The sequence below is a fragment of the Caretta caretta genome, chromosome 1, assembly GCF_965140235.1.
Source record: "Caretta caretta isolate rCarCar2 chromosome 1, rCarCar1.hap1, whole genome shotgun sequence".
NCBI lineage: Eukaryota > Metazoa > Chordata > Testudines > Cheloniidae > Caretta > Caretta caretta.
This window is the reverse complement of record NC_134206.1, coordinates 243880331-243897072: the sequence shown is the minus strand read 5'-3', so window position 1 is coordinate 243897072 and position 16742 is coordinate 243880331. Positions and strand designations below refer to the sequence as shown.

The 16742-nt window shown below is 47.2% G+C and overlaps 1 protein-coding gene across 17 annotated transcripts in view; it reads left to right on the top strand.

Annotated features, from left to right (window-relative positions):
- WNK1 (WNK lysine deficient protein kinase 1) overlaps positions 1 to 16742 on the top strand; it is a 171945-nt gene that overhangs the window by 141729 nt on the left and 13474 nt on the right. For all 17 annotated transcript variants that reach the window (XM_075122443.1, XM_048828871.2, XM_048828839.2 and 14 more), the window contains 4 exons: positions 270 to 339; positions 3525 to 3598; positions 4698 to 5374; positions 14624 to 14826. In XM_075122443.1, coding sequence (XP_074978544.1) covers positions 270 to 339; positions 3525 to 3598; positions 4698 to 5374; positions 14624 to 14826 — 1024 coding nt within the window. The remainder of the gene's footprint in view (positions 1 to 269; positions 340 to 3524; positions 3599 to 4697; positions 5375 to 14623; positions 14827 to 16742) is intronic.

The window sequence follows — 16742 nt, the reverse complement described above, 5'->3', positions numbered from 1 at the left end:
TTCCCCATGTAGACAGTACTAAAACTCCCTCAAGTTATCTAAAGGAGGAGGAGCTCTGCTGAACCATTGAAGATAAAATTTGAAAACACAAACATATATCCTTACAGTTGGTAATGCAAGATTCACTGAGATTACTTGTTACTTTTGCCCAGGGTCATTCCTTTATCCTTAAGTAAGATGGAAAAATATTTAATATTGCAGGATGCTTTAGGTAGGCTTTGTGGTAAGGATCAATATAACAGCTAAAGGATTTTCTTTGGTTTTTATAGCCTGTGCCAGCAGTGGCTTCTACAATGGTTACTGGAGTGGTGTCTGCACCGGCACAGCCCCTGAGAGAAGGTATTTATACTGACACTTGCCACCTCAGTCTTCTGAGGAATGTGAATTGACTTGCTGAACAAGAGGATTTGATGTTAAATGGCTGTCCTAAAACTGCAGGCTTTAGTAGAGGAACTGGAAAGTCACTGGCTTTTGATGAACTAGACTAAAACTATCTTACTGCAGGTCAAGAGGTACAAGGGATATGCTAACTTATTTAATTTTTAAAACTCTCCAAAAATAAGCTAAATCAAGATTTACAAGGACTCTCCGCTAAACTTACTGCTAAGGAACAATATCCAGATTTGTGGAGTGAATGCCTCCTGTCTCCTATATTACACCTCTACCCTGATATAATGTGGTCCTCGAGAGCCAAAAAATCTTACCGTGTTATAGGTGAAACCGCGTTATATCGAACTTGCTTTTGGCCTCAAGCATTTCCATTATTAATAGTCACTTCCTGCCCCTGACTGACCACCTCAGAACCCCCGACCCATCCAATCCCCCCACTCTCTGTCCCCTGACTGCCCCAACCCCTATCCACACCCCTGCCCCCTGACAGGCCTCCCGGGATTCCCACGCCCTATCCAATGCCCCCATCCCCGGACCACCCCACCCCCAGAACTTCCGAACCATCCAACCCACCGCCGCTCCCTGTCCCCTGACTGTCCCCCGAGACCCTCTGCCCCTTATCCAACACCCTGGCCCGGCACCCTTAACATGCCACTCAGAGCAATGTGTCGGAGCCTGACACGCTGATCTGCTGGAGCGTGCAGTCCTGCCCCCCAGAGTGCTGCTTTACCACGTTATATCCAAATTCATGTTATATCAGGTCACCTTATATCAGGGTAGAGGTGTATATAGTCAGCAAGAGTGAGAAGACGATATTGCTAGTTTTGATCCTTCTGTGCCTTATCAACAGATCTTTAGGTATTTCCCTTCTTTACACTGTGCAAAGAAGTGGAAATCTTCATATGAGCAGTGTGCGGGAAAAAGATTTGCTTTCTGGTTTCATTTAGAGAAGTTGAGAAGCAGACCGTGGACTTTCCAATCCTAAATGTATATCCAGCTGCTAAACAATTAGTGATTGTACAGTTCTGTAAAGGTTCCAGAATGTTTCAGGTATAAAGCGCACACATTTCTGCCAAAAAAAAAAAAGGAAAAAAGATGCCGTAGCTAGCCAGCTCACACGCTGGCTTACACTAGCTTGATAATGTATTCACTTGTAGACCAAGAGGTTTTGTGGGGGCCTGGGAACATATATTTCTAACATGTTCTCCTGCCCAGTTTAGTTAAGCAAACTTTTCTTACCTTTTTATGAGAGGAGAGTGCTGCTGTACTGTTTAGAGTATTTCAAAACCAGTTAGGAGAGCTAACAATATTCTGAGAGATTTCCCTTCTGCAGCCAGTGTTTTATGGCAGACCTTCAAGATTTATTACAGTAGGAAAACAAAATCACATGTTGGGCTTCCTGCAATAGATTCCCCTGGAAAATTGCTTCCCTACCTGAGAATAAGTTTCCCACCCTGCTGAAGTTTAGTAGAATCATTTTAATTGGAACGCCATGTTGGACCTTCTGCCAAATAAGGATGACACAACAATTTTTAAAATTTTGAATGCCAGATCCACAGTTGCACAACTAGTGTGATGGGCAGTGGTTGTATGCCCCCAGACCAGAACCAGGCCAGCCTTTGTTAGAACTTAGCACACACTCATGGTGACCCAGTTGCATCCCAGCTGCACGTATTGCTGGAGTGCAGAGGTACTCAGTGCATGTCCTCCTTCCTCAGCCACAGCCCCCTGCATCACAGGCTGAGAGTAGTTGTGTAGAGCCATTATGGCCACCCAAGAATTTCTCCCTCACTAGAGGGACCTCTAGGTAGCTAGTTCCACAAGTCCAACAGTGCAGTGCAGCTGGAGTGCGGGGGCAGGGAGTCCAAGAATCTGGCCCTGAAAATCTACAATGAGAATCTTATACTGACTAAAAATGATTCTCAGCATTTGATTTTTTTCTTTTAATCTTATTTGTTCATTTCTGTATTAATATACTCATTCTAAATTTTATACTGGTTTAATGCTTGGGTAATCAACATTTGGCAGTAGATAAAAAATGCCTAAAGGAGCTGGCCTTAACTGAGTTTGCCACTATTGTCCCATTTAAACAGCAGTCTATATCATTCACTAGTAAGCTACATAACTTCCCTGAGTGACATGCCAGTTAAATATAATACATGTAACCTGGAAGTATAATTAAGTGCCATAATAAGATGAGTGGGATAACTATAGTGAAAACCAATTTGTCTTGAAATTGTAGCATGGCCCGGTGTACTACATAATGTTCCTATGGGTGCCGCACTTCAGGTGCGCATGTGCCTTTGATAGGAGCCTTTTGGTAGCAGTGTCAGGTCCACACATGCACCCAATTATCTTCATGCCCCATACCAAAGGTATGTAGGGCAGTGTCAGATGAAGCACCTCTTTCTACCCAAAGAGTCTCTAAGTGGATTTCTGGTTGTAGCAGCCTCATAGGAGGGGGGGATAATGTTCGGTCTTCTTCTAGGGTTATAGCCCATTCCACTAGGTTTCAGTTTGCTTCCCTCGCTCTGAGAGAGGTTCTCATTGAGGAAATATGCAAAGCTGCCACATGATCTTTGGTCTGTACCATCTCAAGACATTATGCCTTAGTACACACCTCCTAGGGGAGACACTGCCTTTGGGTCTGCAGTTCTGCAAAAAGTCTTAGACTAGGTTCTAAAGCATCCAGCTCCTTCAGGGAATACTGCTTGGGAGCTAAGTGAAGTTACTCCTGGATGAATTCTGTGCCACTGTGCAATGCAGAATTTGTACAAAATTTCATCCCCCCCCCCCCCCCCCCCGCCCTGCAGTATTGGTGCGTTAGAGCAGGGGGCTGCCGGACCTGGCCGAGACTGGCTCCCCAGCTTATATTGTGCAGGCAGGCTGCAGTTCCTGGGTTTGCCAGCTCTGCTTGGTCACATGATTCAGGTGGCCCCCCTCCCTCCATGGCAGCTGCTGGAGCTTGCAAGCTGCATCCCACAGGGACAGGCAGGAGCAACAACTGGGAGCTTTGGGGGCGGGGACCACTGCTTTCTGGGAGGGGAGACTGAGGATATGGGTGGGAGCCTGCCAGGGAGAAGTGTGACTGGAGCTGTTCTCTTCCCTGCCACCCTCCTTTTTCTCAATTTCAGCATCACAGGATGCAGAGAGCAGTGAAACAACTACCACTGCAGGAGCTGGAGTTTTGAAGATGGGACGATTTCAGGTAGGAAAATGTTACTTTGTAGATTTACTCTGTGACCAGGGCATTGATCCAGGAATCTCACTTTTTGTTATGGCAAAGCAGTAGGACCCAGATTTATCAAGGTATTTAGAATTGCTGCACTCAGCATTGTAATGCCCAGCTGATTTTGGAGCCTAAATCTCATTTTCAAAAATGGTTTAGGCACATAGGTGCCTAAAACCCATTGGCTGTCAATTGGATTTAGGCTTCTAAGTGCCTAAACCACTTTTGAAAATGAGATTTAGGTTCCTGAATCAGTTGGGCATTGCAATTCTGAGTGAAGCAGTGCCTAAATACCTTGAAAAATCTGGGCCGCCTTGATTGGTACCAGCTCCTGGCACACCATTTTACTGGGAGGAAGTGCCAATATTGAGTTTGATATGAGTTCAGCTTTCTATTCATGAACTCTACTCCCAGTCAGGGTTAACATCACACTTTATTGCAGCGATTTCTGGTTTGTGACCATGGCATTCTGTGACAACTGAAGCCTTGAAATAAGTTTTAACAATGTGTTGACTTTGCTGTTAGTAGTTCAGATCTTTAATGTTAGCTACATGATGGCTAATGTGACATTGGTGCACTCTGTTGTATCATTCTCTAAATCTGGTTGTGAAGGAATCTTACTGAAAGATGTAGTTCTTGGAAGAACAGATGTGGATGTGTATGAAACAAGTCGAGATGGCTTAGCTCAAGAACAGAGGATACATCTCTACCCTGATATAACGCAATCCGATATAACACGAATTCGGATATAATGCGGTAAAGCAGTGCTCTGGTGGGGCAGGGCAGTGCGCTCCAGTGGGGCAAAACAAGTTCAATATAACGCGGTTTCACCTATAAGGCAGTAAGATTTTTTTGGCTCCCAAGGACAGCGTTACATCGGGGTAGAAGTGTATTTAGCCTGCCTTTACCTCAAACTATGGGATGAGTGGATATGTGGCCAGGAAATGGAGACGGCAGCTTGCTTTGCTGTGCTCAAGGCAGCTGGTTAATTTTCCTGTTTGACATGTTTCTGACCATAGAGGTCAGCTAGAGCCTGTTTTATATTGCTGTGCTCACTTAGTGTTTCAATCACTTCTAGGTGTCTGTGGCAGTGGATAATGGACTGAGAGAGGGTGATGGTAAACCTGAAGAAACTAAGCCTGTGCATTTTGAGACAACCTCCTCTGATTTATCTTTGTCTGGCAGCAGTCCAGAGAGTACGCTTGTGAAGCAGACTTCCAGTGGGACAACAGAAGCTACCACTGGTACCTCCTTAGATGTGACAGATGGTGTTGTTTCACAGACATTTCCTGCCATACAATTGCCGTCAGAGGCTGGGCAGCCAACTAAGGTTGGGCGCTTTCAAGTGACAACAACAACGGACCAAGTGGGTCGCTTTTCTGTGTCCAGGACACAAGATGAGGTCACTTGTGTGGAGAAAGAACCCCCAATGACTCTTCCTCTTTCTGTGGATTCAGAACAAGTTTTTCCTCCATCCATGTCTCCAGAGAAAGAAGTGCCAGAATTGGTGGAGTCCAGGGAGTCTCCACTTATGAATGGGCCATCATCTGATCTGGAGGCCGCCTTCCTGAGTGGAGTGGCAAAGGAACTGGATGATGGCTCAGGTAGCCCAGACTCTCGTCAACCACTGGGTTCAAAAATCAGCCTCCCCATCCAAAGCTTTAGCAACTCATTGAATTCTTCCTACATGAGCAGCGACGAGTCAGATATTGAAGATGAAGACTTGAAATCAGAGCTACGCCGGTTGCGGGAAAAGTAAGATTTCTTCTTTGAGAATGTTGTTTGATGCGTGAACTGTAACAGTTGCTTATTGTGAATCTCTCCTCTGTACGGCAGGTCAGAGCTCTCATAAAGGAAGGAGGAAAAAGGACTGATTTTTAGAATGAGACTCTATTAAATATATTTTTCTGTAGTAATTGCCAGAGTTTTTTCACATAGGGTAAAATTAGTTTACTGATTAGATGAATGTGATGGTGGTTCTTCAAGGGATTGCTCCTAAAGAGTGTGTGTGCACCATGTGCACAGTCATTGGAAAGCTTTTACCCTAGCAGTGCCTGTTGGGTCGGCTGTGGAGCCCCCTGGAGTGGCACCTTCATGGAGCTCAATAGAGGACCCTGCGCGACCCAGTGCCGCCTCAGTTCCTTTTTACCGCCGGTGATGGTCGTTGGAACTGCAGTGACTTGCTTAGCAAGCTCTCCTCTTTCCCTAGCTTTCAGTTTAGTTAGTTCAGTTATTCCTATCCTTGTTCAGTTTAGTTTTAGTGTTTTTGGTTGTTACAGCAGATAGCGGTTGGTAGTGGGGGGTCTTCCCCTGCACCCCCACCACGTTCTCCGTTGGGACTCAGGGTATGCCTAAGTCCCAAGGGTTCAAACCCTGCAAGTCCTGCAACAAGACCATGCTAACGGGCAACCCCCACGACGCTTGCTTAAAGTGTATGGGGGAACCACACAAAGCGGACAAGTGCAGGATTTGTACAGGGTTTCACTCCAGAACAAAAAAAGGAGTGAGATTTTTGCCTCAAGCAGCTCCTTATGGAGGCGGCACTTAAACTGCAACCTACATCGGCACGGCAACTCCCGGCACCAAACTCATGGGTGCACAGCGCCCCAGTGGCAGTGGTAGAAGCGGCACTGTGGAAAGACTCTGGGAGAGATCTGTGGCATGGCTACTCACCGGTGCCGAAACCTGTGGGATTGAGCTGGCACCGGTCCCATTCCCTGATGCAGAAGTGGCACCAGAAGCAGGGGAGGAGAGGATCTCAGACTCAGAGACCCACCCCTTCGGAGCCGGCCAATGGGATATGTCCCAGAGTGGAGCACCCAGGGCCGTAGACTTTGGAGCCAGCACCGTCAATTTTGGTTCCGCAAGGGGGACCATCGAGTCTGGTGCTGTTGGACTCTCCGAGCTAGGTAATTGAGGAGGTGGAATTGCCATCCTCCCCAGACACCTTTGAGGCCGTGAGGGACCTCATCGCCATGATAGCACCGTGGTCCCCAGTCCTTCGAGCCAAGCCTCTGGTACCACAATGTGTGGTACTGTCTTGAGGCAAACCGGCGATGCTTCGTCCCTCAGCACCGCTGGTGGAATCCCTCGGCATGGCTCCAGGACATGCCAGTGCTCCTGATAGCGATACTGATCCCCGCTGCACAGAAGGTCCCGCTCCTGGCACTGGTTATCCCAGGCACTGCTCCTGGCCATCGCAGTCCTGGTCCCCATCTTTGGACTCAGAGACGGGGTCTAGATACTTAGAGCGGGGCTGCACCAGTCAAGCTGTGGAAAGCCTGAGGTGAGGGCAGGGCCATGGCCTGTGCAGTGGCAGAGCCCAGTGCAGTGGAAATTTTGGACCCTGTGTGTATACCACCAGGCCCAAAGTGCCCAGTCCAAGGGTTCCTATTTGGTGGCCTTTGAACCGTGGGTGCTGGAGGCATCCGCCAGTCACCCCACCCCTAGGAGTGCGACGGGTACCTCCTCGGCACCACCTCCCCTGGAACCAACCCCGGTTCCTAAGCCTGATCCAGGTGTGGTTGGCCCTGACAGAGGCAGGACACGAGGCCCCTGGAGACCAAGAGGGTCAGGAGGACCCTGTTCCTCCATTAGCCTCCTCGTCATCCTCCCTGGATGAGGCAGTTGCAGGCACCTCCATCTCTGGACCGCCCCCCCCATAGACAGTCGTACTCACCAGTACTTCCTTCACAGGGTGGCGTGAAATATGCAGGCCGAGGAGGTGGTGGAGACTGAGGACCCGATGGTCAACATCCTGGCCCCAGAAGGCCTGTCAAGGGTGGCTCGACCTCTCCTTAAGACTATACAGACCAATGCTAAGACAATTTGGCAGGCCTTGGCCTCCATCCCTCCCACTGCGAAGGGTGTGAAGAGGAAGTATTTTGTCCCATCTAAGGGGTAAGAATACCTCTTCACAAACCCACAGCCTTAGTCATTGGTTGTGGCTGCAGTAAATTATAAGGAGAGGCAGGGACAACAAGACCCAGGGCCTAAGACCAAGGATGCCAAGCGCCTAGATTTATTTGGGCGCAAAGTGTATTCTGTGTGGGGGTTGCAACTCAGGATTGCCAACCAGCAGGCAATTCTGAGTAGATACAGCTTCAATTCCTTAAACTTGAACAACGAGTTCCAGGAGCTGGTGCCAACAGAGTCCAGAGAGGAGTTTGGAGCAATAGTGGAGGAGGGCAAGGCGGTGGCATGGACCTCTTCACAGGCCTCACTGGACGCTGCACACTCAACGGCACGCACCTAGTTCTCTGGTATTGCCATGAGGTGTAGCTCATAGCTGCTGGCCTCGGGCCTTCTGCCCGAGGCTCAACAGACCATGTAGGACCTGCCTTTTGATGGGGCAGGTCTGTTTTCAGAGCAGACTGACTCTAGGCTGCATAGCCTGAAGTACTCCAGGGCTACCATGAAATCCTTGGGTATGTACACCCGGCAACCCAATGTAAAGATTTCAAGCCTTAGCAGCAGCTCTCCTATGCTCCTTGGCTGAGGCAGGACTTTTATAGAAGAGGGGACAGGAATGGCAGACACAAGCCTTCCCACCCCGCATCCGGGCAGGGGCAGGGCCTGACTAAACCATCATCTGGTTCAAAGCAGGCCTTTTAAAGGTGTGCCTGAGGACAGCGCACCAGCCACAATTCCGGATCCTTCCCAGTCTTTCTTGAATCATCTGTCCCACTTCTACCATGCTTGGGCCCAAATGACTTCAGGGTTCTCCGTACAGTAGAAGTGGGATCTTCCCTCCAATTCTGCTCCTACCCTCCCTTCAGGGACCATTCTCTTGAGCAACTCCTTATCCAGGAGATGTGGGTACTCCTCATCATGGGAGCGGTGGAGGAGGTTCCTCAGGAGCTATGGGGCAAAGGATTCTATTCCCGATACTTCCTAATCCCCGAAGCCAAGGGGGGTCTCAGACCCATTGTAGGTCAGTGAGGACTCAACAAGTTCGTGGTAAAGTTGAAGTTCCACATGTTCTTCCTGGGCACAATTATCCCTTCTCTGGATCCGGGAGACTGGTACGCCGCCCTTGACATGAAAGACGCGTACTTCCATATAGCTATTTGGCCTGCACACAGATGATTCCTACGATTCGTGGTTGAACACAAACATTGTCAATTTACGGTCCTTCCATTCGGCCTCTCAGTAGCCCCCAGAGTGTTCACTAAGTGCATGTCAGTCGTGGCTGCTTTCCTTCATTGGAGGTAGGTGCAGGTATCTCCCTACCTTGATGACTGGCTGCTTTGGGGCCGCACCAGGGGGCAGGTGGACTCTCACGTCCGATTGGTCAGATCCACATTCGAGAGACTGGGTCTCCTCCTCAACTTGAACAAGTCAACCTTGTCACTGACCCGAAGAATAGAATTCATTGGGGTGGTGTTAGACTTGGTTCAGGCAAGAGCACTTTTGCCAGAATCCTGATTCCAAGCCATGAGGAACCTCATTCAAGGCCTCAGGCAATACCCAACCGCTACAGCAAAGGGATGCTTGAGTCTCCTCGGCCACATGGCAGCCTGCACTTATGTGACCCGGCACGCCAGACTGAGGCTCAGACCTCTACAGGCATGGCTGCCTTCAGCCTATTGCCTGGGACGCAACAGCCTGAACTCAGTGGTTACAGTGCTGGGGCAGGTGCCAGAGTCCCTTCAGTGGTGGCTCGACCCTCAGATGGTGTGCGAAGGAGTCCCCTTCAACAGCCCTCCTTGTCCCTAGTAATGGATGCGTAAGCTCTGGGATGGGGTGTGCATTTGGGAGACCTCCAATAGCAGGGCCTTCGGTTGCAGGACTAGCTCTACATCCGTAACAACATCAAGGAGCTGAGGACAGTGCGACTAGCATGCCAGACCTTTCAGGCCCGACTACAAGGTCAGTGCGTAGCAGTTCTGACTGACAACACCACTGCTATGTTTTACATCAACAATTACATTACGTTACTTCCTATGTTGGGAAGCCCTCTGGCTGTGGGAGTTTTGCATAGCTCACTCCATTCACCTGGAAGCATCCTATCTACTAGGAGTTCAGAACGTACTGGCGGACCACCTCAGCAGGTCCCTCTGCAATCACGAGTGGTCCATCCGCCCGGATGTCATACTCTCCATCTTCCAAAGGTGGGGGTATCATCAGGTCGATCTGTTTGCCACCTGGAGCAACAGAAAGTGCCCGATGTTTGTGGAAGGAGCAGAACACAGCCCAGGCTCAATCACTGACACGTTCCTGCTACCCTGGGGAGGCTGCCTGCTCTATGCCTTTTCCCCCATTCCCTCATCTGTACAAGGTCCTACTTAAGGTCTGCAGGGACGGGGCAGAGATAATTCTGGTGACACCAACGTGGCCTCGACAACATTGGTACACCACGCTCCTGGAACTCAGGGGATGCCCTGATCCGTTACCTCTCCTACCCGACCCATCATTCAGGTCCACAGTCCTCTTCATCACCCCAACCTGCAGTCCCTCCACCTCATGGCTTGGAAGCTTCATGGACGAACCCCATGGTGCTTCTGTGCTCAGAATAGCTAAGGGAGGTCCTACTCGGCAGCAGGAAGCCCTCTACTACAGCCACATATCTAGCAAAGTGGAAAAGATTTACTTCTTGGTAAAAAGAAAAGGAGTACTTGTGGCACCTTAGAGACTAACCAATTTATTTGAGCATGAGCTTTCGTGAGCTACAGCTCACTTCATCGGATGCATACCGTGGAAACTGCAGCAGACATATACACACAGAGATCATGAAACAATACCTCCTCCCACTCCACTGTCCTGCTGGTAATAGCTTATCTAAAGTGATCATCAAGTTGGGCCATTTCCAGCACAAATCCAGGTTTTCTCACCCCCTCATCCCCCTCCAAAAACCACACACACAAACTCACTATCCTGCTGGTAATAGCTCATCCAAAGTGACCACTCTCCCTACAATGTGCATGGTAATCAAGGTGGGCCATGTCCAGCACAAATCCAGGCTTTCTCACCCCCCCCCCCTTTTTTTTCTTTTTTTTCCCCGGGGACGGACACACACGCACACAAACTCACTCTCCTGCTGGCAATAGCTCATCCAAACTGACCACTCTCCAAGTTTAAATCCAAGTTTAACCAGAACGTCGGGGGAGGGGGGGGGTAGGAAAAAACAAGGGGAAATAGGCTACCTTGCATAATGACTTAGCCACTCCCAGTCTCTATTTAAGTCTAAATTAATAGTATCCAATTTGCAAATGAATTCCAATTCAGCAGTTTCTCGCTGGAGTCTGGATTTGAAGTTTTTTTGTTTTAAGATAGCGACCTTCATGTATGTGATTGCGTGACCAGAGAGATTGAAGTGTTCTCCGACTGGTTTATGAATGTTATAATTCTTGACATCTGATTTGTGTCCATTTATTCTTTTACATAGAGACTGTCCAGTTTGACCAATGTAAATGGCAGAGGGGCATTGCTGGCACATGATGGCATATATCACATTGGTGGATGTGCAGGTGAACGAGCCTCTGATAGTGTGGCTGATGTTATTAGGCCCTGTGATGGTGTCCCCTGAATAGACATGTGGGCACAGTTGGCAACGGGCTTTGTTGCAAGGATAAGTTCCTGGGTTAGTGGTTCTGTTGTGTGGTATGTGGTTGTTGGTGAGTATTTGCTTCAGGTTGCGGGGCTGTCTGTAGGCAAGGACTGGCCTGTCTCCCAAGATTTGTGAGAGTGTTGGGTCATCCTTTAGGATAGGTTGTAGATCCTTAATAATGCGTTGAGGGGTTTTAGTTGGGGGCTGAAGGTGACGGCTAGTGGCGTTCTGTTATTTTCTTTGTTAGGCCTGTCCTGTAGTAGGTGACTTCTGGGAACTCTTCTGGCTCTGTCAATCTGTTTCTTCACTTCCGCAGGTGGGTATTGTAGTTGTAAGAAAGCTTGACAGAGATCTTGTAGGTGTTTGCCTCTGTCTGAGGGGTTGGAGCAAATGCGGTTGTATCGCAGAGCTTGGCTGTAGACGATGGATCGTGTGGTGTGGTCAGGGTGAAAGCTGGAGGCATGTAGGTAGGAATAGCAGTCAGTAGGTTTCCGGTATAGGGTGGTGCTTATGTGACCATTGTTTATTAGCACTGTAGTGTCCAGGAAGTGGATCTCTTGTGTGGACTGGACCAGGCTGAGGTTGATGGTGGGATGGAAGTTGTTGAAATCATGGTGGAATTCCTCAAGGGCTTCTTTTCCATGGGTCCAGATGATGAAGATGTCATCAATATAGCGCAAGTAGAGTAGGGGCTTTAGGGGACGAGAGCTGAGGAAGCGTTGTTCTAAATCAGCCATAAAAATGTTGGCATACTGTGGGGCCATGCGGGTACCCATAGCAGTGCCGCTGATCTGAAGGTATACATTGTCCCCAAATGTAAAATAGTTATGGGTAAGGACAAAGTCAAAGTTCAGCCACCAGGTTAGCCGTGACATTATCGGGGATAGTGTTCTTGACGGCTTGTAGTCCATCTTTGTGTGGAATGTTGGTGTAGAGGGCTTCTGCATCCATAGTGGCCAGGATGGTGTCATCAGGAAGATCACCGATGGATTGAAGTTTCCTCAGGAGAAGTCCAGCAGAAATCCAGGCTATGGCCCACCTTGATTACCATGCACATTGTAGGGAGAGTGGTCACTTTGGATGAGCTATTACCAGCAGGAGAGTGAGTTTGTGTATGTATGGGGGTGGGGGGGTGAGAGAGCCTGGATTTGTGCTGGAAATGGCCCACCTTGATTATCATGCACATTGTAGGGAGAGTTGTCACTTTGGATGGGCTATTACCAGCAGGAGAGTGAGTTTGTGGGGGGGGGGGGGCGGAGGGTGAGAACCTGGATTTGTGCTGGAAATGGCCCAACTTGATGATCACTTTAGATAAGCTATTACCAGCAGGACAGTGGAGTAGGAGGAGGTATTGTTTCATGATCTCTGTGTGTATATAATGTCTGCTGCAGTTTCCACGGTATGCATCCGATGAAGTGAGCTGTAGCTCACGAAAGCTCATGCTCAAATAAATTGGTTAGTCTCTAAGGTGCCACAAGTACTCCTTTTCTTTTTGCGAATACAGACGAACACGGCTGTTACTCTGAAACCTGTCATTACTTGTTGGTGTGACTAGCATAGTACACCCCCTCTTCAGGCACCTATGCCTCTTAGCTTAGAGTACCTTCTGCACCTGAAACAGCAAGGCTTGGCAGTGTCCTCCATAAAGGTACACTTTGCTGCTATCTTGGCTTTCCACCCAGGTGGAAAATGGTTGGTCGATTCCTCAAGGGTCTGGAATGGCAACATCCCCAGATCAGACAGCCTGTCCCTGTGTGGGACCTTCCTCTCCAGGCTAATCGGGGGGCCCCCATTTGAACCGCCGGCAACTTGTTTCCTTCTCTATCTGTTGTGGAAGGTAGCCTTTTTGGTCGCCATTACATCAGCAAGGAGGGTGTCTGAGTTAAAGGCCTTTACCGCAGACCCACTTTATGTGGTTTTCCACAGGTATAAGATGCAACTCAGACCTTACCCGTCCTTTCTTCCTAAGGTTGTGTCACACTTCCACACCAGTCAGGACATTTTCCTGCCTGCTTTTTATCCTAAGCCTCATGCCAGTAGCCATGAGCAGAGACTGCACTCCCTGGATGTTCGGTGAGCACGAGCCTTCTACATTGAGCACAGGAAGTCAAACCAGTTGTTCATAGCGGTGGCAGACTGGATGAAAGGACTCTGGTCTCATCTCAAAGAATATCTTCCTGGATCACGTCATGCATCCGTATGTGCTATGAGCTGGCAAAAATACCAGCCTTGGCTCTTACAGTACACTCCACAAGGGCTCAGGCTTCATCAGTGGTGTTCCTGGCCTAGGTCCTGATACAAGAAATCTGCAGGGCAGCAACTTGGTCCTTAGTACATACAATCACCTCTCATTACGCCATCATCCGGCATGCCAGAGATGATGCAGCTTTCAGCAGAGTGGTGCTCCAGTCAGCAATTCCATAACTCTGATCCCACTGCCTAGGTAGGGCTTCGGAGTCACCTAATTGAAATCGGTATGAACAATCACTTGAAGAAAAAATGGTTACTCATCTTCTTGTAACTGTTCTTTGAGATGTTGCTCATATCCATTCCAAACCCACCCGCCTTCCCCTCTGTCGGAATAACCGGCAAGAAGGAACTGAAGAGGTGCCTGGTCGGCAGAGTGGTATATCAAGCACCATAAAGGCGTCACTCCAGGGGGCTCCACAGCCGACCCGATGGGTGCTGCTAGGGGAAAAACTTTCCAATGACTGCACACAGCATGCACGCACCTAATTGGAATGGACATGAGCAACATATTTCGAAGAACTGTTACGAGAAAGTAACTGTATTTTTCTATACACACCCATACTTTTTATGCTCAGTTTTAACTGATACCTCTTGTGTATCACAAGTTGACACAGTCTGGTTCCAAAGTCTCCTTTGAAAATGGAACTTAGGTTCCTAAACTACCTAAGGGCACTTGAAAATGTTATCCTGAGCCCACAGGGATAGGGGTAAAGATGTCAGAGAAAACTGAGCTGCCTGAGTTCTTGTGTTATTTTCTAAGGTAGGCTAGACTTGTGCGTGCATGCGCGTGTGTGTGTATTTTTAAGGATAGCTGGCAGTTTTGGATCTTGTACATATAAAACATCAGAAGACGCTGAGACCATACCAAGCCTAGTGGAAATTTCAAAGCCCTCATGTCTGGGAAAGTGAGTGTGAATCTTGCCAGCCCTACAGTGTTTATGCTGAAGCTCCAGACCTTATTGATGATCTACCCTTGCTCCCCTTCCTGGCTTTATCATTGCTATGCTATAACAGGCAAACTGTACGTCAGAATTCTAGCCAATGTTACAATTTTTATAAGGGGAATGGAGCAAGTGATTTTTGTGTGTGTGTCATGGGCATCCAGCTTGTTAATTGTGGCCAAGATTTTCCACCCTCAGAAAGAAAGCAGTTCAATGGGGTGGGACAGGACTGTTAAGTTCTTATTCATGCTCTTAACTCTTTAGGCACTATAAAGAGATCCAGGAGCTGCAGAGTCGTCAGAAGCAAGAGATTGAATTGCTGTACACCAAACTGGGAAAGGTTCCCCCTGCAGTAATCATCCCCCCAGCTGCTCCTCTCTCAGGGAGGAGGAGGAGACCTACTAAAGGAAAAGGCAGCAAATCCAGTCGCAGCAGCTCCCAGGGTAATAAGAGCCCTCAGCTGCTAGGTAAGGCACCCTCAGGTTTCGGTACCAATGTGACACGCAGGGCAGATGGTTTATTAGTACCTTTTGATTCTGCCTTAACTCTTTTTACAATAGATCATGGGACACCCTCAACCCACAGATTGATGGGGTGGTTGGTTGAGGTGATCTCTTGCCTGTCTCTGAGGAATCTGACTCACTGAGAGTCTCATCTGGGTTTGTACATCTCACTGTTTTTGCACAGCATATGAGTCTTCTAAGTTCCTCTCAGTCTGGTCTTGAAGAATGGCCTTGTTCTTATAACCCTTACTAATGGTGTTTTGTAGTCTCACTGGCCACTTTGTTTTTTTTCGTAGGGTTGTCAAGTGATTAAAAAAATTAATCTTGATTAATCGCACTGTTAAACAATAATAGAATACCATTTATTTAAATAGTTTTGGATATTTTCTACATTTTCAAATGTTGATTTCAATTACAACACAGAATACAACGTGCTCACTTTTTACAGTGCTCACTTTATATTTATGGTTACAAATATTTGCACTGTAAAAAATCCAAAAGAAATAGTATTTTCAGTTCACCCAATACAAGTACTATAGTGCAATCTCTTTATCATGAAAATTACACTTACAAGAGTAGAATTGTCCAAAAAATAACTACATTCAAAAATAAAACAATATAAAAGTTAGAGCCTACAAGTCCACTCAGTCCTACTTCTTGTTTAGCCAACCACTCAGATAAACAAGTTTGTTTACATTTGCAGGAGATAATGCTGCCTGCTTCTTGTTTTCAATATCACCTGAAAGTGAGAATAGGCATTTGCATGGCACTTACGTAGCTGGCATTGCAAGATATTTATGTGCCAGATGCACTAACGATTCATGTCCCTTCATGCTTCAACCACTGTTCCCTAGGATATGCGTCCATGCTGATAACAGGTTCTGCTTAATAACCATCCAGAGCAGTGAAGACTGATGCATGTTCGTTTTCATCATCTGAGTCAGATGCCACCAGCAGTAAGGTTGATTTTCTTTTTTGGTTGTTCTGGTTCTGTAGTTTCTGCATCAGAGTGTTGCTCTTTTAAGACTTCTGAAAGCATGCTCTACACCTATTCCCTCTCAGGTTTTGGAAGGCACTTCAGATTCTAAAACCTTGGGTCCAGTGCTGTAGCTATCTTTAGAAATCTCACATTGGTACCTTCTTTGTGCTTTGTCAAATTTGCACCCAAGGTCATCACCCGAGACTGCTATAACATGAAATATATGGCAGAATGTTTGTAAAACAGAGTAGGAGACATTCGATTCTCTCCCCAAGGAGTTCAGTCACAAATTTAATTAATGCATTATTTTTTTAACGAGTATCATCAGGATGGAATGGTGGCCAAAGCATGAAGGAGCATATGAATGTTCAGCATAACTTGCATGTAAATACCTTGCAATGTTGGCTACAAAAGTGTCATGCGAACGCCTGTTCTCACTTTCAGGTGACGTAAATAAGAAGCTGGCAGCATTATCTCCCGCAAATGTAAACTTGTTTGTCTTAGTGATTGTCTGAACAAGAAGTAGGACTGAGTGAACTTTCAGGCTCTAAAGTTTTACACATTGTTTTGTGTTTGAGTGCAGTTATGTAAAAAAATCTACATTTGTAAGTTGCACTTACACGATAGAGATTGCACTACAGTACTTGCATGAGGTGAATTGAAAAATACTATTTCTTCGCCATTTTTACAATGCAAATATTTGTAATAAAAATAATATAAAGTGAGCACTGTACGCTTTGTATTCTGTTGTAATTGAAATCAATATATTTGAAAATTTAGAAAAAAATCCAAAAATATTTAATACATTTCAATTGGTATTCTATTGTTTAACAGTGCAATTTAAACTGTGATTAATCACAATTAATTTTTTAGCGTTAATCATGTGAGTTAACTGCGATTA